This window comes from Rhinopithecus roxellana, chromosome 17 (genome assembly GCF_007565055.1).
Source record: "Rhinopithecus roxellana isolate Shanxi Qingling chromosome 17, ASM756505v1, whole genome shotgun sequence".
NCBI lineage: Eukaryota > Metazoa > Chordata > Mammalia > Primates > Cercopithecidae > Rhinopithecus > Rhinopithecus roxellana.
The window spans coordinates 69,310,889-69,337,442 of NC_044565.1; the positions used below are offsets into that span (position 1 = coordinate 69,310,889).

General features: G+C 47.0%; 1 protein-coding gene across 2 annotated transcripts in view; it reads right to left on the reverse strand.

Annotated features, from left to right (window-relative positions):
• Positions 1–21,180, reverse strand: part of GTF3C2 (general transcription factor IIIC subunit 2) — a 29,069-nt gene extending 7,889 nt beyond the window's left edge. Inside the window, exons 1-12 of one of the 2 annotated variants that reach the window (XM_010371229.2) lie at positions 20,885–21,180; positions 9,593–9,863; positions 9,109–9,430; positions 8,218–8,503; positions 4,529–4,623; positions 4,083–4,160; positions 3,846–3,944; positions 2,822–3,049; positions 2,541–2,652; positions 2,221–2,329; positions 621–646; positions 306–435 (exon numbers count right to left, since the gene is read on the reverse strand). In XM_010371229.2, coding sequence (XP_010369531.1) covers positions 306–435; positions 621–646; positions 2,221–2,329; positions 2,541–2,652; positions 2,822–3,049; positions 3,846–3,944; positions 4,083–4,160; positions 4,529–4,623; positions 8,218–8,503; positions 9,109–9,430; positions 9,593–9,839 — 1,732 coding nt within the window. In that variant the 5' untranslated portion in view covers positions 9,840–9,863; positions 20,885–21,180. Of the gene's footprint in view, positions 1–305; positions 436–620; positions 647–2,220; positions 2,330–2,540; positions 2,653–2,821; positions 3,050–3,845; positions 3,945–4,082; positions 4,161–4,528; positions 4,624–8,217; positions 8,504–9,108; positions 9,431–9,592; positions 9,864–20,477; positions 20,826–20,884 lie in introns of those variants that run through there. The other variant, XM_030920951.1, reaches the window with a different exon arrangement.
• Between the last annotated feature and the right edge of the window lie 5,374 nt (positions 21,181–26,554).

Here is a 26,554-nt window from a genome sequence, read left to right on the forward strand (position 1 = left end):
GTTTCGCTATGTTGACCAGGCTGGTCTCGAACTCCTGACCTGAAGTGATCTGCCTGCCTCAGCCCCCCAATGTGCTGGGATTATAAGCATGAGCCACCATGCCTGGCCCAGCATCTATCTACTCTTAAATTTTTTTTCTGAGTAGAAATAGTCTAGTGACTTATTTCTTTCTATTTTTTTTACATTGCTTGAATATTTCTAACTATATGTCCAGTACTGAACCACCAAAGAAACCACCAAAAAACAAGCATATATAAAAAATGTAAAGAGCAATAGTTCCTTATGTTTTATTTTGGTATTTTTACCATTATAATATCCAGCAGCTAGATGTTGGTGGGGCCTGGTAGGCATCCAGGCCAGGCTAAGGCACTGACCACACTCAGAGGGGTCTGTAGCTTGCATAGAACCCACCTGCAGAGTTGCCACACATTGTACCTGCAGGGAAAGAAGAGATGGGACCAGGGTTAGGGACACCTACACTGGAATGAAAGCTCAAATCAATGTTTAATCCAGCAGGATGAGGGTATTTTTCAGAAGTATAAGGAGACTCACTGTGGAATCAGCAAGGTGAGGCTCTAAGAAGATGGAGCCTCAGCTAAGGTAGCAGGTTCCTCACTCACCTTATATATGGCAGGCTTCACTGCATCTGTGAGGGAAAAAGAGCAGTAACTAACTCTACGGATCCCAAGGACTCAGCGGGTCTTACTCTGTCACCCAGGCCCGAGTGCAGTGGTATGATCATGGCTCACTGCAGCCTCCAACTCCTAGGCTCAAGCAATCCTCCTGCCTCAGCCTCCCAAAGTGCTGGGATTATAAGTGTGAGCCACCATGCCTAGCCAGGCCTCGCTTTTTTTTTTTTCCTGTAGACTTCCTCTGTGGACACAGGCCTTGCTCTTAAATCAGCAACCAATCCTTTGAATAGTGACGTTCCCTTATCCTTTGTTGAGAAAGTCCTTATCTTTCCATCACGAAATTTATGAACCTACCTCTACCTGCTCCCATCTTCTTTCCTTCTGTTACACCTGATAGTATCCTTCCTCCTATCAGAAGAGCAATCCCTTCACTCCACTCTTTCCTAATCCTCTAGCACCTTTTCCAGAACACTGCTCATTCTGTTATCCTCCTTCCTCCTGTGTCATCCACTTGTTCCCTCCCTAGTCTGTCACTCCCATATTGCCATGTGAACATGCCCTACTGTCTCCTATCCAAATAAGGGGACAAAACCTTTCTTTACTGACCACACTCAGGCAATCCACCACCCTCAGTTACTGGCTTCCCTTCACAGCCAATTTTTTTTTTTTTTTTTTGAGACAGGGTCTCACTAAGCCACCCAGGCTTCAGTGCAGTGGCACAATCTCAGTTCACTGCAGCCTCAACCTCCCTGGGCATAAGTGATCCTCCCACCTAGGCCTCCCAAGTAGCTGGGACTACAGGCATGCATCACTATGCTTGGCTACTTTTAAAATTTTTTTTGTAGAGACGACATCTCATTATATTGCCCCAGCTGGTCTCAAACTCCTAGGGCTCAAGCAATCCTACCACCTAGGCCTTGTAAAGTACTGGAATTAAGGCATGGGCCACCATGCCCAGCCCCACAGTGGAACTTCTTGAAAGAACTGTCTGTATTTACTATCTTTACTTTCTGACCTCCTATTACCTCCTCAACCCACTCCACAAGACCACCACATATGGGACTTCTCAGGGCTCCAACCTGGGTGCCCTCTTCTTTAAATACTCAGTACTAATGAAAAATAAATTCAACATATAGGAGCTGCCTTTTCCTGACTTCCTCCTCTTGTTCATCTTCAGCTCTCTATTCTATCCCTCTCTTCAGAACAAGGGATTGTGTTTGTGTGGTGGTGAGGGCAGGAGAGGCTAAGAACAGGATTGGGGGAACAAGAGTATGGCAGGGGAGATGGGCCCTATCCATCAGCCAAGCCCTCAGCAGATCTTTACACAGCCAGTTACCTGTGGCAGTAACAGGGGGAAAGTCCTGAGAGCACAGAATAGGGAAGAAGGAGAGATAAAGAGAGAGTACAGCTGCAAGACTGCAAAAGAGAGAGGGCTCGAGAACAAACTGGAGTCACAATGCAGGGTGTGTGTGTGGTTGAGTAAGGCTTTGTGTTAGAGAGACTGGCCCGGGGAGCTTCCAGGGAGATAGGTCCTGCTATGCTCTGGCCACCACGACAGCAGCCCCGTTCTCCTTGCTGTGCTACTCACCTGGGGGTTGCTGAGCCAGTAGGGCCTCTGGATGGGGTAGACTGAATAGTAGTACTTTCCCGTCTGAGCAGGCCAGAGCCAAGAGACCCAACCGGGGCAGGAGAGGAGCCTAAAGGGTAAAAGGTGTGCTGAGGCTTGCTGCCTTCAACTGACTCACAGAAAACCTTTGAGGTTCTAGTCCCTGAAAATACTGTATGGAGTTGCTGGAAAAACTCCATCCACCACACTCCAACTTTCCTTCCTTAAACTCTAAGAATTCCCAGGGCCTCTTTGTCCTGGCTTTGAGTCCTAGGGCCATCCCACAGTTGACTGGAAAGTACCTTCCGAGGGGTGCCTGGAAGTTCCCATGCTCCACTAGGGCAGAACTTGAGGTCCCAGATGCAGCCGTTGTCACAAGCAATCCCATAGACAAAGTGGGCCCTGTTGCCAGGACTGGGGAGAGAGAGCACGTGGGGATGGTGGGTAGGAAGAAGGGACGCAGGGCTGCCAGAGGTAAGCTCCCCTTGTCTTAGCCCAATCCAAGCCCTTCCCCCTATCCTGTCCAGACCCCATCCTGCTGTCCTCAACCACCCTCCCATGGCAGTGTCCAACCCCACCTCACCAGCTTTCTTGCTGCAAGGTCCCAAGGCCCCAGAGCTGGAGCAGCCCAGGACCCGAATGAAGCTGGCTCAGTGGGTGTGTCTCATTCATGTCAGGGCTGGAGAAAAGAGCCACATATTGCGAGGCTCCTGCCCCCTCTGGCACTGGGCACCAGTCCAGAGCCCAGAGTGGTCCCCCCGTGAAGAAGGACACATCCCAGCGCTCTGGATGTGCTGTGATCGAGCTAAATCTAGAGAAAAATCAAAGATGGGATGAAGAAAGGAATTAATGAAAGGTAATGAGGACTGTATGGGAGCTCCACCCAGAGCCAGTATGAACTGGCTCAAGCAAGAGCCTGAATATCAAAAACAGTTTACAAGTGAGAACAGTCCTTGGCTACCACTTGTATCTTCCTCCTTTCCTTCCCAAAGTCTGTCTTATATTATTATTATTTGAGACAGGATCTGTCACCCAGGATGGAGTGCAGTGGCATGATCTGCAGCCTTGACCTCCCAGGCTCAAGTGGTTATCCCACCTCAGCCTCTGGAGTAGCACATGCCACCATATCCCACTAATTTTAAAATTTTTCATAGAGATAGGGGTCTTGCTATGTTGCCTAGGCTGGTCTTGAACTTGTGGGCTCAAGTAATCCTCCCTTTTTGGCCTCCCAAAGTGCTGGGATTACAGGCGTGAGCCACCACGCCCAGCCTCCAAAGTCTGTCTAGCTCCAGCTCATCTTCAGGGCTGTTCATTCTGGAATACTAGAGTATTTTCCCTAAGGCTAGTCTGTCCAGGTCTATCTGAGTAAATGTAACCTTGTGAACTGCTTTGGCCCCTAAATCTCTCTAGCTTCCCTCAGTCCTGCCAGCAGTAATGAACACTACAAATCAGAGACGACTGACCAGCTCTAGCCAGCACTCTTATTCTTGGGAGCAACTCGACCAGCATCAAGGGAAGGACAGGACTTATCTGTCATCTCTTTAAACATTCATTTTTCTTGTTTCTGGCTCCAGAATCAGAAAAAAGGGCGGATGTGCAATCTTCACCTGTTTATTCGGTAGAGGGTGCCATCTTCAGGTAGCCCTTCACGTTGTACAGAAAACAATGGAGACTTCTCCTCCTGGGGCAGGTAGGGAGCGGCCTCACTGGAGGAAGGCAAAGGGAACAGTTTAAATTTGGAAGTGTTTCACCCATCCCAGGGTTCCCATTATAGAGCCTCTGTCACCCTTTTGTCTCCAGTGGTTTCACCCTTCCTAAGCTTCAGAGATGCTGCTTCAACTTACAGCTCAGATAACAAGTGCCACTTCCAGGCTAAAGGAATCCATTCAGCAAACTCCCAGTATGAATGTTTCTGCTCTCGGCTGGAGAAAAAGGAGCAGCATTAATGAAGGAGGAGAGGGATTCTAGAGCAGCACAGTCCAATAAAACTTTCTGTGGGGATGGAAATGATCTATTATCTGTGCTGCCCAATATGCCAGCTGCTAGCTCCAATTAGCTACTGGGCACCTAAAATGTGGCTAGTGCAGCTGAGAAACAGAGCCTTTCATTTTATTTCACTTCAGTTAAAGCGTTCTAGAGCTCTTGCCTCTAGAGCAGTGCTTTTTAGTAATGAGTGTCATCACAGTATCCCCCATGACTGCTTGTCTTTCCCACAGCCCCACTTCAATACCGTCCCTGCACTCCTCTACCACCCCTTCATTATCCCCAGCCCCCAGTCCCCAAGTCTCACAAGTCCTTGGTGAGATGGAGGCACTTCCAAACAGGAGCCATGATGTGATTTGGTAAGCCATTGGGAGCCATTCCCCGGCAGTGTGGCTTCTGCTTCTGAGGATCAAATTGAAGAAAATGTAAGGAAGCGAATTCTACAGGTTAGAGAAAGTCCCAGAGACAGCTCTTTTCCAGTTTTTATCTTCTTTGGCAACACCTCCCCCTCCAATCACTGCCCTATCAGCATCTTAAAAGATTTGTGTTTCAACCATTATAATGACTTCTTTACCTTCTGCACTACTCCTCCATCGAAAATGCAAAATCTGTTACCTATTTTCTGTTCAGCTTCCTCAACATCTCCATGGCATTTGATTCAGAGGACTTCCCTTATGCCTCTTGAAACTCCCGCCCTATGGAATAGTCTCCCTTACTCCTCTCCCCTCTCTATAATATTCCTTCACATGTTCTCCCTTCTTGACAGGTCTCCTCGATGATGGTATTCCCCAGAGTTCCTGTCGTCTTCTCGCCCCCTTCCACAGACAGACAGACACTGACACACTCCTAGTAATCTCATCTCATGTCCCATAGCTTTGACTACTATCTTTTTATTTGGTTGTTTTTTTTGTTTTTGTTTTTGAGACAGGGTCTCACTCTGTCGCCCAGGCTGGAGTGCAGTGGCGCGATCTTGGCTCACTGCAGCCCCAGCCTCTGCCTCCTGGGCTCAAGCAATCCTCTCACCTCTGCCTCCTGAGTAGCTGGGACTACAGGCACAGCGCACCACACTTGGTTAATATTTTTGTATTATTTTGTAGAGACAAGGTTTCTCCATGGCCCAGACTGATTTTCAACTCCTAGGTTCAAGCGATCCTTCCCCCTCGGCCTCCCAAAGTGCTGGGATTACAGGTGTGAGCCACCACACCTGGCCTTTTTAAAAATTGAGAGACAGGGTCTTGCTATATTGTCCATGCCAGACATCAACTCCTGGGCTCAAAAACTCCTCCTGCCTCAGCCTGCTGAGTAGCTCAAAGTACAAATGCATACCACCGAACCCAGTTTGACTACCATCTTTATGCCTGATTATCAAGTTTACATCTCCGTAATGTAAACCTGACTCGGTCTCAACTTCTCTACAAGTTCTAGACAGTATTGTGGCAAGTCATATTAGAGCATGAGGCAAATGGAAAAAAAAAACAGTAATCAGTTAAAGTTCCTGTCTTTATTTAAAATTTTGATATTTTGTTCATCATGGAACAAAATACCCATGATTTGTTGCACTGATTTGATTTTTTAAAATGTTGCATCAGAATAGCATTTATCTTTATTACTGAGGGTTTCTGTTCTCCCTTAAATGTCGCACATGAGGCAAGAAAGGCACTGGTCTCATATATGCAACTGGTGACCAGACATCTCCAGCAGAATGGCTCATGGCCCATGGGCACCTCAAACTCAACATGTCAGAAAGTGAATTCTGCCAGGTGTGGTGGTTCACACCTGTAATCCCAGCACTTTGGGAGGCTGAGGCAGGCAGATACCTGAGGTCAAGAATTCAAGACCAGCCTGGCCAACATGGCAAAACCCCATCTCTACTAAAAATACAAAAGTTAGCTGAGCATGGTGGCATGTGCCTGTAATCCCAGCTACTTGGGAAGCTGAGGCAGGAGAATCACTTGAACCCAGGAGGCAGAGGTTGCAGTGAGCTGAGATCGCTCCACTCACTCCAGCCTGGGCAACAGAGCAAGACTCTGTTTCAAAAAAAAAAAAAAAAAAAAAGGAAAAAAGAAAGCGAATTCATCTTCTTCCCTCTGCACCTTTGCCCCTCCCACATCCTTCACCCTTTCCATGTTCCCAGGTTCAGTGCATGATGCCACCATTTAAGCTGGAAGCTGCTATTCAACTTCCTCCCTTCAATTCCCAAATACTGTTAACTCTCTTACGTATTCCATTCTGTGAGAGAACACAGAAACAAAAGAATTACAAAAATAAAAAATAAAAAAGTATCTTACATATCTTTTTTTTTCTTTTTAAAGACAGAGTCTGGCTGGAGTGCAATGACGTGATCCCAGCTCATCGAAACCTCTGCCTCCTGGGTTCAAGTGATTCTCCTGCCTCAGCCTCCCAAGTAGCTGGGACTACAGGTGCATGCCACCACACCCAGCTAATTATTTTTGTATTTCTAGTAGAGACAGAGTTTCACTATGTTGGTCAAGCTGGTCTCAAACCCCTGGCCTCAAGTGATCTACCTGCCTTGACCTCCCAAAGTGCTTGGATTACAGCTGTGAGCCACCGCGCCTGGCCTTTTACATATGTCTTGAATCTGCCCCCTCCCTGCTCTTCTCTTCCTTCACTGCTTGATTTAGGACCTCACTATCTCTTACCTGGATAATGGAAACTGTCTTTTTTTTTTTTTTTTTTCTTGAGAAGGAGTTTCACACTGCTGCCCGGGCTGGAGTGCAATGGCACAATCTCGGCTCACTGCAACCTCCACCTCCTGGGTTCAAGCAATTCTCCTGCCTTAGCCTCCTGAGTAGCTGGGATTACAGGCATGCACCACCACACCCAGCTAATTTATTTTTTATTTTTAGTAGAAACGGGGTTTCAGTACGTCGGCCAAGCTGGTCTCGAACTCTTGACCTCGTCATCCGCCTGCCTTGGCCTCCCAAAGTGCTGGGATTATAGGTGTGAGCCACCGTGCCCAGCAAAACTGTCTTCTGTCAACTATAATTTGATCTATTTTCCTAACTGATGTTATTTTTCTACTTAAAAACGTTCGTTGTACACAAGTTTCTGTACAACTGAACTGTGTTTTTTTTTTTTTTTTGAGATGGAGTCTCGCTGTCTTACCCAGGTTGGAGTGCAGTAGTCGATCTCAGCTCACTGCAACCCTCTGCCTCCTGGGTTCAAGTCATTCTCCTTTCTTAGTCTCCCGAGTAGTGGGGACTATAGGTGTGCGCCACCGTGCCTGGCTAATTTTTATATTTTTAGTAGAAACAGAGTTTCACTATATTGGTCAGGCTGGTTTCAAACTCCTGACCTCGGGTGATCCACACGCCTCAGCCTCCCAAAGTGCTGGGATTACAGGCATTAGCCACCACGCCCGGCCTGAATTGTGTATTTTTAAATGGTTAAAATGGCAAATTTTATGTTATATACATTTTACCACACACACACACACAAAACCCATAAACAAAAACAATCTTTGTTGGTTCCTATTGGTCAATGTCCTTTCATCTTCTCCAGTTTAATCTCGCCTACAACTTTACTCCAGGCTTTATGCTCCAGCCATAACCAATTTCTGGGAAAACCATCCCCTCTGGCAAACTTCTACTTATCCTTCAAGAAGCAATTCAACTATCATTCCTCTGTGAGGCCTAAGCAGTTAATTACCCTTCCTCTAGATGCCTAAATCATTTTGTTCACTCCTGGGGTAGTGCTGATTGCACTGTGAACTTGTAAGGCAGGACACTGTCTTATTTATATTCGTGTTTCCTAACAGAGAATAGACACTACATATATGAATGAATGATCTTGTTTACCGTACCCCTTCTGTGCTCTCCCTAATATGCCAACTGTTTTTGAAATTGACCCTTTTTTCTTTAACCCGTTTTGTCTATTATAGTTACCAAGTCAAAGCTATCTTTCCTTTCTCAGTACCTTGCTGGTCCCCTAAAATCCTACTATGTCCCCATTCACTTTCTTGTCCATTGAGGTTACCCCAGAAGTAGATCCTCGCGGAGTGCTTCGGGGCACTGCAGGCTCAGGTTCAGACGAGCTCTCACTTGGGCCCTCACTTTCTTCCACATCTTCAGCCTCAACCTGGAGAAAAAAGTCTTCATCCCGTGGAGCACCATCCACCTCTTCTCCACCTGGACAGGCTGCTGGCTGCCGGATCTTCTTCGGTTTGGTGGGGCTGCTCACCTTGGGGCCCTCAGGACAGGACACAGGAGCAGGCAAGGCTGTTGAGAGCTCTTCAGCCAGTTCCTGAAGATACAGAAGTGCCCTGTGGGATAGGGCAGAGTCAGAGCCATTCTCACATATAACTGAGAACCCACGTTTCCAGACATGGTTGATTTTTATCTCAATGGATCCTCCCAATAACCCTCCCAATAACCCCATAATAATAACCTCTATTAATTTCCCCTTCCCCCTTGGAAGATGAAAAACCAGAAATCCAAGTTATGTGACTTGGCCGAGATGACTCAGATAACAAATGTGGAATCTGAACCCAGGTCTTCTCACTCCGAGTTCAATGCATTTTTCATTCCACCACAGTCAAAGAACACAGAGGGCAAGAGAAAGAATGGAACAGCACATATATATTGACATATACTGGACAGTAAAACAGCAATAAAGAGCTGGGTAGTTTGTGAAAAATGGCACTGGACATAAAGTATAGAAAGTAATTCTTAGATAAACCAAGTTAGCAATACGTACCATTAATAGTGCTGTGGTAAGAGCCTAAAGGACTGCTGAAGTCCCTAGAATCCAGATACCACCCCTGCTTACCTAATACCTCATCACAGTCTTCTCATCTCTCCAACATCTTCCCCACTCTGATCCCTTCACCCAACCCCCCTCCACCAAGCTGTGCCCCACAATCCTTACACTTGGGCAGCCCTTCGGCGGGGTCGTTCCCCAGAAGGGGTCTCAAAGTCCTCAGGGGGCCTCTTTGGAGATGGCGATTCTGGCCGCTCTAGGTCTTTTGACAACTTCAGCAGCAGCAGCTCTGCCTTGGACTTTCGACCTCGTTTCTTAGGCTTGGGGGTGGACAGAGGGTTGGACTGATCTAAGAGACCAGGAACCAGAGGGGCTGATGGAGGATTAGGCTGTTGGGGCCTTTTGGGGCCTTTTCGTGTCCTACCACCTCTCTTCCGGCCAGGCTTTGAGGCCCTAGGCTTTGAGACCTTTGACATCTCTGAAGAAAGATCTGTAGAGAAGAATATGGGTCTGTGAGATGGAACCAGAACTCAAACCTCTTTGGAAAAGATTACCCTGTACCCAGGTTTGTAAGATCCTATGAGCTCAACCTGCTCTCTTTCATCTTAAGCTCGGCATGGGGAATAAAAAGATAAGAGGACAAGGTACATACCTTGCTGTTCCAGTCTGGAGAGGCTTTCCTGCTCTGAAGGGAGCCTCCTCTGATCAGGAGAATCCTCAAATCCAGGCAAAGGGGTAGGTAATGACATCTCTATGGAAGCCTCTGCACTGGTCATTTCTGAAGAGGTCTTGACATCAAGCTGATTTAGCACATCTTGTCCAGGAGAGTCTACCACAGTCATGTTCCCCACGGGGCCGGCCTCCCCCAGGGCAACATAGCCGACCCCGCAGGTATCCATCAGCACCCCCCAAAATGGCTGCCCCTGCATACAGAGACATACAAATGAGTAGAAGACAGAAACTATTTGTACTAGCTCAGATTTTTGTTTCCCCATCTTTTCTCCCCTCATTCTCACACCCATACCTAAGTTCCCTGATTATTCACTCATTCAACAATATTTACTAAGCACCTTCTATATGTTAGGCACTGTTCTGGAAACTGGTAACGAGCCAGGTGCGGTGGCTCACACCTGTAATCCCAACACTTCAGGAAGCTGAGGCAGGAAGGCAGCTTGAGCTTAGGAGTTTGAAGCTAGCCTGGGCAACACAGCAAGACCCCTTCTCTAGCAAAAAAAAAAATTTTTTTTAATTAAAAAATTAAGGCCGGGCGCGGTGGCTCAAGCCTGTAATCCCAGCACTTTGGGAGGCCGAGACGGGCAGGATCACGAGGTCAGGAGATCGAGACCATCCTGGCTAACACGGTGAAACCCCATCTCTACTAAAAAATACAAAAAACTAGCCGGGCGAGGTGGCGGGCGCCTGTAGTCCCAGCTACTGGGGAGGCTGAGGCAGGAGAATGGTGTGAACCTGGGAGGCGGAGCTTGCAGTGAGCTGAGATCCGGCCACTGCACTCCAGTCCGAGCCACAGAGCGAGACTCCGTCTCAAAACACACACACACACACACACACAAAAAATTAAAAACAAAAAAAGAAACTGGTGATATGACAATAAGCAAGACAGACAAGGTCCCTGCCCTCATGGAACTTACATTTTGGTGAAGCAGACAAACAAGCAAACAAAGCTTCCTTTTTTTTTTTTTGACAGAGTTTCGCTCTTGTCACCCAGGCTGGAGTGTAATGGCATGATCTTGGCTAACTACAACCTCTACCTCCTGGGTTCAAGCAATTCTCCTGCCTCAGCCTCCCGAGTAGTTGGAATTACTGGCACGTGCCCCGATGCCCAGCTAATTTTTGTATTTTTAGTAGAGATGAGGTTTCACCATGTGGGCCAGGCTGGTCTCAAACTCCTGACCTCAGGTGATCCACCCACCTCAGCTTCCCAAAGTGCTGGGATTACAGGTGTGAGCCACCGTGCCTGGCCATAAAGCTTCCATTTATTAAATGCTAACTATGTGCCAAGCACTATACTAAATGCTATATATAATTATCTAATTTAAAGCTCATATATTGGCCGGGCGCGGTGGCTCAAGCCTGTAATCCCAGCACTTTGGGAGGCCGAGACGGGCGGATCACGAGGTCAGGAGATCGAGACCATCCCGGCTAATATGGTGAAACCCCGTCTCTACTAAAAATACAAAAAACTAGCCGGGCGAGGTGGCGGGCGCCTGTAGTCCCAGCTACTCGGGAGGCTGAGGCAGGAGAATGGCGTAAACCCAGGAGGCGGAGCTTGCAGTGAGCTGAGATCCGGCCACTGCACTCCAGCCTGGGCGACAGAGCGAGACTCCGTCTCAATCAAAAAAAAAAAAAAAAAAAAAAAAAAAACCTCATATATTTTCTTGTAAGGATGAAGCAGTGAATGTATAATTATTTAACCTCTGTCTCTGAAACCCAATGAAATGAAACACACACACACAGACATATACACACCTCAAAAAAGGAGAGAGAGAAAAATTTGTCTATCATGAATCTAGGAAAGGGATACAACTTCCTTAGAATATACTACAAAAAAGAGTTGCCAGATACTACAAAATTTAGACCAAAGTGAAGAGGCATACTTAATGTTAACATCTGTTTTTGTAAGGATGAGTCAAGGAATAAGTTTATTTAAGAATAAATAAAAGACCAGGCAGGATGGCTTATGCCTGCAATTCCAACACTTTGAGAGGCCAAGGAAGAAGGACTGCTTGAGGCCAGGAGTTCAAGACCAGTCTGGGCAACATAGGGAGACCTCATCTCTACAAAAAATTTTAAAAGTTAGCTGGGCATGGTGGTGCGCACCTGTAGTCCTAGCTACATGTAAGGCTGGAACAGGAGGATTGCTTGAGCCTAGGAGTTCGAGGTTACAGTGAGCTTTGATGGTGTTATCATACTCCAGCCTAGGCAACCGTAAGACCCCATCTCTAAAAATATTTAAAAATAATCTTCTGGCCAGGCACGATAGCGTATGCCTGTAATTCCAGCACTTTGGGAGGACAGGGCAGAAGGATGGCTTGAGTCCAGGAATTTAAGACCATCCTGGGCAACAGAGTGAGACCCCTTTGCTACAAAAAAACATGGTGGTGCACACCTGTAGTCCCAGCTACTTGGGAGGCTGAAGTGGGAGAATCACTTGAGCCCAGGAATTCAAGGCTGTAGTGAGCTATAATCACACCACTGCACTACAGCCTGGGCAACAAAGCAACACCCTATCTCTAGTAAATAAATAAATGAATTTATTTTTTAAAAAGAATGAGTTGGCCGGGCACAGTGGCTCACACCTGTAATCCCAGCTGAGGCGGGCAGATCACCTGAGGTCAGGAGTTCGAGACCCGCCTGGCCAATATGGTGAAACCCCATCTCCACTAAAAAGACAAAAATTAGCCAGGCATGGTGGAAGGCGCTTGTAATCCCAGCTACTCTTCTGAGGCAAGAGCAGCTGAACCCGTGAACAGCCTGGGTGGAGTGAGACTCTGTCTTTAAAAAAAAAGAATGAGTCAAAGAGTTTTCTGGTGCCCTACCATCAGTATTTCACCTGGATGGGGGTGGTGGGTAGGCTATGAGATAATCAAGGAACACCCTATTACATTAAGAAAGCTTTTCTTGCCGGGTGCGGTGGCTCACGCCTGTAATCCTAGCACTTTGGGAGGCCAAGATGGGTGGATCACGAGGTCAGGAGATCGAGACCATCCTGACTAACACGGTGAAACCCCATCTCTACTAAAAATACAAAAATTAGCCAGGCGCAGTGGCGGGCGCCTGTAGTCCCAGCTACACGGGAGGCTGAGGCAGGAGAATGGTGTGAACCTGGGAGGTGGAGCTTGCAGTGAGTGGAGATCGCGCCACTGCACTCCAGCCTGGGCGACAGAGCGAGACTCTGTCTCAAAAAAAAAAAAAAAAAAAAGAAGAAGCTCTGACAGAACTACCCCATTCAAAATTAGTCACAAGCAAAAAGGACCTATGCATAGATTACTGAAAGAACAAAAAGGATAGAAAGATGAAGAGTACCCTTTTGAAGAAGTGATTCAGAAAACAGAAGCAAATTTCCAACAAAAATTCCTGCACTTTCAAAAACACCAAAGGGATTGTGAAATCCAAGAACTAGGGTTTGAACATCCCCTCCAAAACTCATGTTGAAATTTAATTGCCATTTGTAACAGTATTAAGAGGTGGGACCTTCAAGAGATGATTAGGCTACAAGGGCTCCACCCTGACCAGTCAGATCAGCATCATTATAAAAGGGTGAGTTTAGCGCAGGACTTAATCCCTGTAATCCCTGCACTTATGGAGTCGGAGGTGGGAGGATCCCCCTTGAGCCCAGGAGTTTGAGACCAGCCTGGGCAACATGGCAAATCTCTGTCTCTACAGAAAAATACCAAAACAGGGCCAGGTGCAGTGGCTCACGCCTGTAATGCCAGCACTTCAGGAGGCCGGGGCAGGCGAATCACGAGGTCAAGAATTCGAGACCACTCTGGCCAACATGGTGAAACCCTCTCTATACTAAGCATACAAAAATCAGCTGGGTGTGGTGCTGCACGCCTGTAATCCCAGCTACTTGGGAGGCTGAGGCAGGAGAATTGCTTGAACTCGGGAGGCGGAGGTTGCAGTGAGCCAAGATTGCGCCACTGCACTCCAGCCTGGGCAACAGAGCAAGACTCCGTTTGAAAAAAAAAAAACTAGCTAGGCATGGTGGGCAGCAGGGACCTATAGTCCCAGCTACTCAGGAATTGGAGGTGGGAAGATCACCTGAGCCTGGGAGGTGGAGGTTGCAGTGAGCAGAGATCGCAGTGAGCAGAGATCGCGCCCCTGCACTCCAGCCTGGGTAATAAAGCGAGACTCTGTCTCAAAAAACAAAAAAATGTCATATCATAACAAAAACACATCCTGGCATTTAAAAAAACAAAAATCACCATTAAGAAACAATGGCAGATAAGCGCTCATGCCTGTTTCCACACAATAACACATTTAAACTCCATAAAGAAACATAGGTAAGAGCCGTATTCCCAGCAGTGGAGGCCGAGGCAGGCAGATTGAGGCCAGGAATTTGAGACCAGCCTGGCCTACAAAGCGAAACCCCATCTCTACTAAAAACACAAAAATTAGCTGGGCATGGTGGCACACACCTGTGATCCCAGCTACTCGGGAGACTGAGGCATGAGAATCACTTGAGCCTGGGAGGTGGAGCCGAGATCACACCACTGCATCCCAGCCTGGGCAGACAGAGCAAGATGCTATCTCAAAAGTAAAAAGAATAAAGATTTGGTTTGAGGGCCAGGCGCAGTGGCTACAGCCTGTAATCCCAGCACTTTGGGAGGCTGAGGCGGACGGATCACAAGGTCAGGAGTCCCTGCACTCCAGCCTGGCCAATACGGTGAAACCCCGTCTCTACTAAAAATACAAAAATTAGCCGGGAGTGGTGGCGGACGCCTGTAGTCCCAGCTATTCCGGAGGCTGAGGCAGAAGAATCGCTTGAACCCGGGAGGCAGAGGTTGTAGTGAGCCGAGATCGGGCCACTGCACTCCAGCCTGGGCGACAGAGAGAGACTCGGTCTCAAAAAACAAAACAAAACAAAAAAAGGTTTGCTTTGATTTTAATTTTGTATTTATTTATTTTTGAAATGGAGTCTTGCTCTTGTCACCTAGGCTGGAGCACAGTGGCCTGATCTTAGCTCACCGAAACCTCTGCCTCCCAGGTTCAAGTGACTCTCCTGCTTTAGCCTCCCCAGTAGTAGCTAGGATTACAGGCGACTGCCACCGCAGTCAGCTAATTTTTGTATTTTTAGTAGAGATGGGGTTTCACCATGTTGGCCAGGCTGGTCTCGAACTCCTGACCTTGTAAGAAATCAAACATGTATCTCAGTCCTGGGCCCAGTACAAACACATTCCTCCATATATCTCAGTCCTGGGCCCAGTACATTCCTCCATTTGTCTCAACTTCCTGGGCCCAGTGCAAACATTCCTCCATTTGTCTCAACTTCCTGGGCCCAGTGCAAACATTCCTCCATTTGTCTCAACTTTAGAAAAACACCACCTGGAGAGTCCCCGATAAGGTCACAACCGTTTGTGGAGTGGTTTTACTGAAAGCGCGGGAACCAATAAAAAAACTGCTAAATGTATAACTTAAAATGTTAACCAATTGTAATGCTGTAACCCAAAGAATTCCCTTGTTTCTCTGTAACCTTACATATCCTGTTTACATCGGGCTATAAAAAGCGAGCGCATGCATCGTTTGGGGCCCTCTTGTATGCTGTGGAGCAGAGGGACCAAGTTCGAACTTGCAGTAAAGATCCTTGCCGCTTGGCTTTGACTCTGGACTCTGGTGGTCTTCTTCGGGGAATAAACGGTCTGGGCATAACAACCTCAAGTGATCCGCCCCTCGGCCTCCCAAAGTGCTGGGATTACAGGCGTGAGTCACTGTGCCCAGCCTGATTTGATTTTAAAAGACAAGTAACTACATGCTTTTCAAGAGATGCCTTTGTATTTTCAAAAAACAAAGATGAATTAAAATGTACAGGGCAAAATCTAAGCAAAAATATCAGGAGGAGTTCTGATGACAACAGCAAAGCCGAATTTAGGGGGAAATTATTAAATAGGCATAAAAGGAGTAGTAGTATTTTTGAGACGGAGCCTTGCTCTGTTGCCCAGGCTGGACTGCAGTGGCACGATCTTGGCTTACTGCAACCTCTGCCTCCTGGGTTCAAGCAACTCTCCTGCCTCAGCCTCCTGAGTAGCTGGGATTACAGGCATGTGCCAGAATGCACCGCTAACTTTCATATTTTTTAGTAGAGACAGGGTCTGGCTGTGTTGGCCAGGTTGGTCCTGAACTCCCGACCTCAAATGATTCCCCTGTCTCAGTCTCCCAAAAAGCTGGGATCACAGGCATGAGCCACTGTGCCCAGCCCAAAAGGGAGTAGTTTATAATGAATAAACTTCAAATCATATAAAAGATATAAATGTTATGGACATTTAAACATCAAACAACAGCATCAAAAGACATAAAGCAAAATGTTCATGACACAGAACAACAATAACTTCTTTTAATCATTGACAAAGTCAATAAGAACAAAGAAGATAAAACTAAAATAAATATTCCCCCCTATATTGGTTCAGTTGCACAGAACAGAAACCTCTCCAATCAGTTCAAGCAGAAAGGAATTCACTACAGGGTATTAAACAGTTCATATCAGTGGTTCACAAAGTGTGGCCCCAGAAACAGCAGCATCAGTATCACCTGCAAATTTGTTAAAATGCAAATTTCTAGTCCTACCCCAGGCCTACCAAATCAGCAATTCTGGATGGGGCCAGCACTTTGTGTTTTAACAAGCCCTTCAGGGGATTCTGATGCACACTCAAGCTGAAAAACACTTGCATAAATGATCACGAGGAGCGCTGAGGGAAAAACAGTTGGTAGGAACAAGTGCTTATCAAACTGGGAAGTTGCTCTTATTTACAGCTGCTGGCTCAAGAATCATATGCTAGGCTGGGCGCAGTGGCTCATGCCTGTAATCCCAACACTGGTTGGCCAAGGTGGGAGGATCACTTGAGGCCAGGAGTTCAAGATCAGCCTGGGCAACACAGCAAGACTTTGTCTCTGCAAAAATTTTTTTTTGAAAATTAGCTGAGGCTGGGTGTGGTGGCTCATGCCTATAATCCCAGCACTCTGGGAGGCTGAGGCGGGTGGATCACCCAAGGTCAGGAGTTCCAGACCAGCCTGGCCAAAAGTGGTGTAGCTCCAACACTACTTTCTTGAAATATTCACTTTTCTTGAGAAGCAATTCACAAACAGTAAACTTTCAGAGTTTTACAAAATTTCCTCAGTTTTTTACAGTTGTCTCATTCACACCTATTTGGCAACTTTTTTGTTTGCAAACTCACCTCTTTTGTCTTTCTAAAGCATTCAATTTGTTTTAGTTTGCTTCTTTTACTTTTTTGGAATTGTTTTTACAAAACTTTTACTTAATATAAAATACTATCAAGACAGCAGCAAAAGGCCAGGTGCGGTGGCTCACGCCTATAATCCCAGCACTTTGGGAGGCCGAGGCGGGCGGATTATGAGGTCCGGAGATGACACCACGGTGAAATCCCATAAAAATCTACTAAAAAATACAAAAAATTAGCCCAGCGCAGTGGCAGGTGCCTGTAAGTCCCAGTTACTCGGGAGGCTGAGGCAGAAGAATGGCATGAACCCGGGAGGGAGAGTTTGCAGTGAGCCGAGATTGTGCCACTGCACTCCAGCCTGGGTGACAGAGTGAGACTCCGTCTCAAAAAAAAAAAAAAAAAAAAAAAAAAAAAAAAATACAAAATTTAGCTGAGCGTCGCAGCACATCCCTGTAATCCCAGCTACTCAGGAGGCGGACGCAAGAGAATTGCTTGCAGGAGGTTGCAGTAGCCAAGACTGCACTCCAGCCTGGCAACAGAGCTAGACTCCACCTCAAAACAAAACAAAACAAAACAAAAAAGATAGCAGCAACAAACATCTATGGTTCAACTTTGTTTTTTGTTTTTGTTTTCATTTTTTTTTGAGACAGAGTCTCGCTCTGTCTCCCAGGCTGGAGCGCAGTGGCACGATCTCAGCTCACTGCAGCCTCCGCCTCCGGGGTTCAAGCGATTCTCTGCCTCAGCCTCTTGAGTAGCTGGGATTATAGGCATGTGCCACCATGCCCAGCTAATTTTTGTATTTCTAGTAGAGATGGGGTTTCACCATGTTGGCAAGGCTGTTCTCAAATTCCCAGCCTCAGGTGATCCACCCACCTCCGCCTCCCAATCAACTTAGTTTTAATAGAAACAATAACTCTTTCACATTAAAATTTCTTTCCCCTGTCACCCAAGATGGAGCCCAGTGTTGTGATCAGGGCTCACTGCCACCTTGACCTCCTGGGCCCAAGTGATCCTCCCATCTCAGCCTCCCAGGCCACGGGGACCACATGCACACACCACCAGGCCTAGCTAATTTTTGTTTTTTTTTGTAGAGACAGGGTCTCAACTATCTTACTCAGATTGGTCTCAAACTCCTGGGCTCAAGTGATCCTCTCGCTTCAACTTTCAAAGTGCTAGGATTACAGGTTTGAGTTACCACGCCCAGCCTATAACATATGTATAAAGACAAAGCAACTAACATTAAAAAAAAAAAAAAAAAAAAAAAAAGGTAGGAGCCTGGACAACATAACAAAACTCTGTCTCTACAAAAAAAAAAAAAAAAATTTTAATTAGCTGGGTGTGGTGGCACAGGCCTGTAGCTCTAGCTACTTGAGAGGCTGAGGCTGGAAGATCGCTTGAGCCCAGGAGTTCAAGGTTACGGTGAGCTGTGATCATGCCACTCAACTCCAGCCTGGGTGACAGAGTAAGACCTTGTCTCAAAAAAAAAAAAAAAAGTGGAAACCAATATAATGACTCTTGGCAAGCATTCAACTCAACTAGTGGAAGCAGACTGACCAGGTCTACAGGAGAAAAACCTTCAAGCTTCAAACATTTAGAGAGGAAACAGGGTATGTCAGTTAACATAAGGAGCTAAATGGAATCATTTAAGAGCTTCTATACACGTCTTAAGGATTTTCTAGGCCAAGTGCTGTGACTCAGGCCTGTAATCCCAGCACTGTGGGAGGCCAAGGCAGATGGAGATCACTCGAGGTCAGGACACTAGCCTGGCCAACATGGTGAAACCCCATCTCTACTAAAAATACAAAAATTAGCCAGGCATGGTGGCAGGCTCCTGTAATCCCATCTACTCAGGAGGCTGAGACAGGAGAATCACTTGAACCCAGAAGGCAGAGGCAGAGATCACGCCACTGCACTCCAACCTGGGTGACAAGAGGAAGATTCCGTTTTGTTTTGTTTTTTGGTTTTTTTTTTAAGGATTTTCTACATCAGTATACATACATTTATCTCATTCTTCCTAACTGCTGTACAGCATTCCACAGACTTAGTTATTCAGACAATCTTCATTTAATGAACAAGCGAGTTAAAATACTATTGCAAAAAATACTGCAATAAACATCCTAGTACAAATCTCTTCATTAATTCATCAATAAGAGATTATTTTTCTCGAATAATCATCTGAACATGGAATTACTGTACTACACTGAAGATATGCACATTTTCAAAATTTGATACTACCAAACAGCTCACCAAAATTAAAACCATTTATGTATATTAGTACCCATTTTATCACACCTTCACTGTTTTTAATTTTCGCCAATCTGATAGGTGAAAGAATTCTTCCCCACTCTATTTATTTACGCTGATAATAATTGGTGTTAGCAACTTCTTTCTATATATTGGACACTCACATGTCTTTTATGAATTGCCTGTACATACAATTTGCCTGGCCGGGCACAGTGGCTCACGCCTGTAATCCCAGCATTTTGAGAGGCCGAGGCGGGTGGATTACGAGGTCAGGAGTTCGAGACCAGCCTAACCAACATGGTGAAACCCCATCTCTACTAAAAATACAAAATTAGCCAGGCGTGGTGGCACGCGCCTATAATCCCAGCTACTCAGAAGGCTGACACAGGAGAATCGCTTGAACCCGGGAGGCGGAGGCTGCAGTGAGCCGAGATCGTGCCACTGCGCTCCAGCCTGGGAGACAGAGCGAGACTCTGTCCCGGGAGGCGGAGGTTGCGGTGAGCCGAGATTACGCCACTGCACTCCAGCCTGGGCAACAAGAGCAAAACTCCGTCTCAAAAAAAAAAAAAAATACACTTCTCATGGAAGGCAGCAACAGGATGCGTGACGGTACAAATTTTGGATACACAGTAAAGGAATAGATGATCAGTAAATTCGTATTAGAGTTTCTAAAATCTTCCACTGCACCCCAATCTGTCTGGTTCCCTTGCTGCTCCAGGATGCGAGCCTGACCTCCCCAGCCAAGAAAAAGTAATGACACAACACTGCACCTCAAGTATGAAATTACTTTAAACACACTGCTTGGCTTAATATATTGTTTCCTAAAGTGTTCCTAGGGTACAACTGGCGGTATGCAAGATGATTTTAATGGTACGAAAACGAACATTTTAGTGACTAGTGCTTTTATTTCAACTTTCATAAACAATTATAAGTAGCCCATGAAACCCACGGTTTCATTTACATTGCTTAGATCGAGACTAACGCATTAAAACTTTTTAAGTCAGTCAATTTAAAGAGAACTATTCAGAAAACAATAGTACAGTTGATAAAAAGAGATTGCAAAAATTGTGACGATGGCACGGGATTGACTTAAAATTGCATATGCCTCTGGAACAAAGAGGTTTGTTCATACCCTGTACATCCCTCCAACAAAGTGAGTTGCCTCTGGCGGAGTTGAAGTCGCCACCTCTGATTTCCCCAACAGACAGCCAACTTGCCACGGGACAAAAGGACTAGACAGGGAAACACAACTGGCCCTTGGCTACGCCAATGGCGTTGCACCGCGCGGGGCACAACCTTCGGGGTTAAAGAGCCTCCTCGAGGAAGAGATTGGGACACAGCTAAAACAGATTGACCCACAACCACTCTAGGGACCATCACCTGCCCTTCTTCAGTCCTGGGCGTGAAGGCAGATTTCTCCACTAGCCTGTGCGGGAGAGGAGCCCTGGTATTTCTAAGACCAAGGACTACTGCAGGTTCGCCGAGTTCGAGGGACGCTATGTATGCCGCGTCTAGGCCCAGACACAGGCTTCCGCGTTACCGACACCGCGTGGGGGAGGAGGGCAAGACCCGAGGCTTGCAGAGATGGGGGGTGCACAGTGGCCACAGTAGGGAAGGTGCGGAGCATGATGGTGCTCTGTAGGAGCGCAGACGCTGAAAGGCGCGCTGCTGTGGCTGGGAGAAGAGTGCAGCCAGGAGTTTGTTCCCAATATCTTAGTGCTACGGCAAAAGAAGGGGGAGGAGTAATCGTGGGGCCCCCCACACACCCGCTGCGGCGGTACACTCACCCTCGCCAAAGTCCTTCCGGAAGTCTAAGTTCGAAGATGGCGCCGCCTGTCTGGTCGCGGTCTTATGACGAAATCTTGTTAGCTGCTCTTCACTGACGCCCCCACCCCAGTGCACAAAGTAAACACGTGTGCTTGGTCGGGAGTCGGTGCCGGGCTAGTTTTCTCTTAGACTCTGTATTCCATAATGCAGCGCGGCCAGAGTCACCGAGCCCTCCGGAGCCAGCCGAGTTCCAGGGCGTCTTCAGCGGCGCCAGGGACACTGCACGGCCTCATGGGAGTTGCAGTGTCAAAAAGGGCAGATCGACGCCTGCGCGGCCAACGGGTTCCCACGCGGCCTCGACGGGAGCCGGGAGGAGGCGGACTCCCAGGCCGGGCTCGCGCTTTGGATCGCTGAACCCTGCCTTTCCGGCTAGACTGCCGCGCCTGCAGCCGAAAGAGCCAGCTAGACCTGAGAGTCTGTACCTGCAACCTGGGCGGCGTCCGAGCCCAAGACGGAGTCTGAGAGACAAAGAAGTCTAGCCGCGGGCCGCTGTAGCGAAGTCAGGGATGGGCCCGAGAGAGCTTGGAAAGAGGACAAGGAAGGGAAGTAGAAGGAATAGAAAAGCATGGCTTTGGCTGAGCATGGTGGCTCATGCCTGTAATCCCAGCACTTTGGGAGGCCAACGCGGGGGAGGATCACTTGAGCCCAGGAACTCGAGACCAGCCTGGGCAACATAGACCCCGTTTTATTTTTATTTCTTCCTGAGACGGAGCCTTGCTCTGTCCCCAGGCTGGAGTGCAGCGACGCGATCTCCGCTCACTGCAAACTCCCCCTCCCGGGTTCAAGTAATTGTCCTGCCTCAGCCTCCCGAGTAGCTGGGATTACAGGCGCCCGCCACCACACCCGGATAATTTTTGTCTTTTTAGTAGAGAAGGGATTTCACTGTGTTGGCCAGGCACGTCTCGAACTCCTGACCTCGTGATACGCCTGCCTCGGCCCCCCAAAGTGCTGGGATTACAGGCGTGGCCACCGCGCCCGGCGAGACCCCGACTCTATTTAAAAGAAAGAAAGAAAGAAGGCTGGGCGCGGTGGCTCACGCCTGTAATCCCAACGCTTTGGAAGGCCGAGGTGGGCAGATCACTTGAGATCAGGAGTTCCGAGACCAGCCTGGCCAACTTGGTGAAACCCCCGTCTCTACTAAAAATACAAAATTAGCCGGGCATGTTCGTGTGCCTGTAGTCAGGAGGCTGAAGCAGGAGAATCGCTTGAACCTGGGAGGTGAAAGTTGCAGTGAGCCCAGATCACGCCATTGCACCCTGGCCTGGGTGACAAGGCGAAACTTTATTTCAAAAAAGAAAATAAAAAAGAACAGTGGCCTGAGTGGGGCAGGCTGTACTATATATGAGAGTGGGCCCTGGCCTTGGTCCTTGACCTTGGTCAGAGGGTTTGCCCCATTCCCTCAAAGGGAGGTGAGATTTGGTGGAGAAGGAACGAATGCAACAGGCTTCTGTGTTTTCCTGAGGCATGTAAAGCCATATAAATGTCACAGGTCTCTTTTGCTGTTACCAAGATACTAAAAAGAAAAAAATAAATTTCACAAGTCTCCCCATACCTGGAGGAGAGAGTGCAGGATGTATAAATATGGAGAACGAAGGGGTGGAGTAAACAAACCTTTCTCTGTCCGGGTAATCTCACTCATTAAATTCCCTTGGTTGGACAAAATATATAAGAAAACTATTAGAGGACAGAGCTAAGACCTAAAAGAGGGAGGAAGAGGACACCCAGTCCCATGAGTCTTCCTCTTTCTTTGTCTTAGCTAGCAATGCTTGTGTGATGGACAGCTCTCAGTTTCAAGCATTTACTTCTGTACTGAACAAATCTGTCTCTTCATTCCTGCTGCTTCAGATTAAGCTGTCTTTGACTTAAACTATTGCAAGATTTTTTTGTTTTTTTCTTTTTTGAGTCGGAGACTTGCTTTGTCTCCCAGGCTGGAGTGCAGTGGCACGATCTCAGCTCACTGCAACCTCTGTCTCCTGGATTCAAGCAATTCTTCTGCCTCAGCCTCTGGAGTAGCTGGGATTATAGGCATGTGCCACCACACCCAGCTAATTTTTGTATTTTTAGTAGAGATGGTGTTTCACCATATTGGCCAGGCTAGTCTCGAACTCCTAATCTCAAGTGATCCGCCTGCCTCAGCCTGCCAAAGTGGGATTACAGGCATGGGCCACCACGTGAGCCACCATGCCTGGCTGCCAGTCTCTTTTTTAAAATAAATAATTCTATTTATTCTGGAATAAGGCATTCACATGGCTCAAAATACAAAAGATACCAAGGGTATTTGTAAGGTGAAGACTCCCTTCCACCTCTGTCTCCAGCCACCCAGGCAATTAATAAGTCTCTTGTTTTCAGTCCAAGAAATTTTATGTATTTATACCCAAATGTAAATACAGTTGTCTCTCAGTATCCATTTGTTGAGATTTTCTCCTGGACTGGTGGATACTAGTATCTGTGGATGCTCAAGTCCTTTATATAAAATGGCATAGTATGGCCAGGCACGGTGGCTCACACCTGTAATCCCAGCACTTTGGGAGGCTGAGGCGGGTGGATCACTTCAGGTCAGGAGTTCAAGACCAGCCTGACCAACGTGGCATAGTATTTGCAAATTGTTGAACTCATCTCTAGATTTTTTTTTTTCTTTTTTCTTTTTTCTTTTTTTTTGAGACAGAGTTTTGCTCTTGTCCCCCAGGCTGAAGTGCAATGGCGCAATCTGAGCTCACCGCAACCTCCGCCTCCCAGGTTCAAGCGATTCTCCTGCCTCAGCCTCCTGAGTAGCTGGGATTACAGGCATGCACAACCACACCCGGCTAATTTTTGTATTTTCAGTAGAGATGGGTTTTTGCCACGTTGGCCAGAGTGGTCTCAAACTCCTGACCTCAGGTGATCCACCTGCCTCAGCCTCTGGAGGTGTTAGGATTACAGGCATGAGCCACCTCACCCAGCCATAGATTTCTTATAATACCTAATACAATGTAAATGCTATGTAAATAGCATTGTATTGTTTAGAGAATAATGAGGAGAAAGTCTATACATGTTCAGTAAAAATGAAATTTTTTTTCCTGAATATTTTCAATTTGTGGTTGGTTAAATCCAGATGCAGAACCCACAGATTCAGAGGGGCAAATGTATGTATATATCTTTCCCTCTTTTTAATTCAAATAGCAACTACATACACTGTCTTCTACCTTCTTTTAACTAAGTGTACCTTGGAAGTTGTTCCATGTCTTTTACTTTTTTTTTTTTTTTGAATTAGATGGAGTCTTGCTCTATCACCCATGCTGGAATGCAGTGGACTACAACTCACTGCAGCCTCCACCTCCTGTGCTCAAACAATCTCCCTGCCTCAGCCTCCACCTCCTGGGCTCAAACAATCTCCCTGCCTCAGCCTCCACCTCCTGGGCTCAAACAATCTCCCTGCCTCAGCCTCCACCTCCTGGGCTCAAACAATCTCCCTGCCTCAGCCTCCACCTCCTGGGCTCAAGCAATCTCCCTGCCTCAGCCTCCACCTCCTGGGCTCAAACAATCTCCCTGCCTCAGCCTCCACCTCCTGGGCTCAAACAATCTCCCTGCCTCAGCCTCTACCTCCTGGGCTCAAACAATCTCCCTGCCTCAGCCTCCCAAGTAGCTGAGACTACAGGTGTGAGCACCACACTTGGCTAATTTTTTAATTTTTTTTTTTTTTTTGAAAGAGTCTTGCTCTGTTGCCCAGGCTGGAGTGCAGTGGTGCAATCTCAGCTCACTGCAACCTCTGCCTCCCGTTCAAGCGATTCTCCTGCCTCAGCCTCCTGAGTAGATGGGATAACACGCCACCACGTCTGGCTACTTTTTGTATTTTTTTTTTTTTTTTTTTTTTTTTTTTTTTTGAGGCGGAGTCTCGCTCTGTCGCCCGGGCTGGAGTGCAGTGGCCAGATCTCAGCTCACTGCAAGCTCCGCCTCCCGGGTTTACGCCATTCTTCTGCCTCAGCCTCCCGAGTAGCTGGGACTACAGGCGCCCGCCACCTCGCCCGGCTAGTTTTTGTATTTTTAGTAGAGACGGGGTTTCACCGTGTTAGCCAGGATGGTCTCGATCTCCTGACCTCGTGATCCGCCCGTCTCGGCCTCCCAAAGTGCTGGGATTACAGGCTTGAGCCACCGCGCCCGGCCACTTTTTGTATTTTTAGTAGAGACGGGTTTCACCATGTTGGTCAGGCTGGTCTTGAACTCCTGACCTCGTCATCCGTCCACCTTGGCCTCCGAAAGCGCTGAATTACAGGCATGAGCCACTGCGCCCGGCCTAATTTTTCAATTTTTTCTAGAGATGGGGGCTCGTTATGTTAACCAGGCTGCTCTTGAACACCTGGCCTGAAGTGATCCTCTGGCCTCAGCCTCCCATAGTGCTGGAATCACAGGTGTAAGTCACTGAGTTTGGCCATTATTCCATTTCTGTACACAAAAACCTTTGTCATTCTGTGCTATAACTGGTTAGCATTTAATTGGATGGATGTGGTATAGCTAGTGCGTTGTTGATATTGATGCATATTTATGTGGTTTTGCTATTATAAACAATGGTCCCTTGCTCTTACCACACTGCTATAAGTAACCTTGCATCTAAATTACTTCAAACGTGTAACTATATGGGTGGGATAATTCCTAGAAGTGGAATTGTGAACCAAAGTTTTAGATGCATCTGTAATTTTGATTTACAACCAATCTTTTCACTGATCTACTTCTCTGCCTCTAATTTCTACTAGGTTATGTATTTATTTATTTATTTATTTATTTATTTATTTATTTATTTATTTATTTTTTTTTTTTGAGATGGAGTCTCGCTCTGTCACCCAGGCTGGAGTGCAGTGGCTGGATCTCAGCTCACTGCAAGCTCCGCCTCCTGGGTTCACGCCATTCTCCTGCCTCAGCCTCCCAAGTAGCTGGGACTACACGCGCCCGCCACCTCGCCTGGCTAGTTTTTTGTATTTTTTTTAGTAGAGACGGGGTTTCACCATGTTAGTCAGGATGGTATCGATCTCCTGACCTCGTGATCCGCCCATCTCGGCCTCCCAAAGTGCTGGGATTACAGGCTTGAGCCACCGCACCCGGCCTTTTTTTTTTTTTTTTTTTTTTTTGAGACAGGGTCTTGCTCTGTCACCCGGGCTGGAGTGCAGTGGTGGGATCACGGCTCACTGCAGCCTCAGCCTCCCACCTCAGCCTCCTGAATGGTTGGGGTGTGCCGCAGGTGTATACCACCACGTGCAGCTTTTTTGTTGTTGTTTAACAGAGATGAGGTCTCGCTATATTGTCCAGGCAGGTCTTACACTACTGAGTGCAAGCGATCCTCCTGCCTACGCCTCCCAAAGTGCTGGGATTACAGGTGTGAGTTGCCATGCCTGGCCCAGTTATCTTTCTAAAGCATAAAGCAACCCTGTTGATTCCCTGCTTAATTTTGATGATTAAGTAGTATGTTCAATATATAGAAATCCATGTATTCATAATGATCTTTAAAGAAAAAGTAAAAGCCAAAATATCAGCTACTCATCCCACACCATTGAAAGTAGTGACCAATTCCTGAAAATTGGCAAAAAAAAAAAAAAAAAAAAAAAAAGGGAAAGAATAAGGTATTTATCTTGCCTTTCCAGTATAAACTATAGTTCAAAATA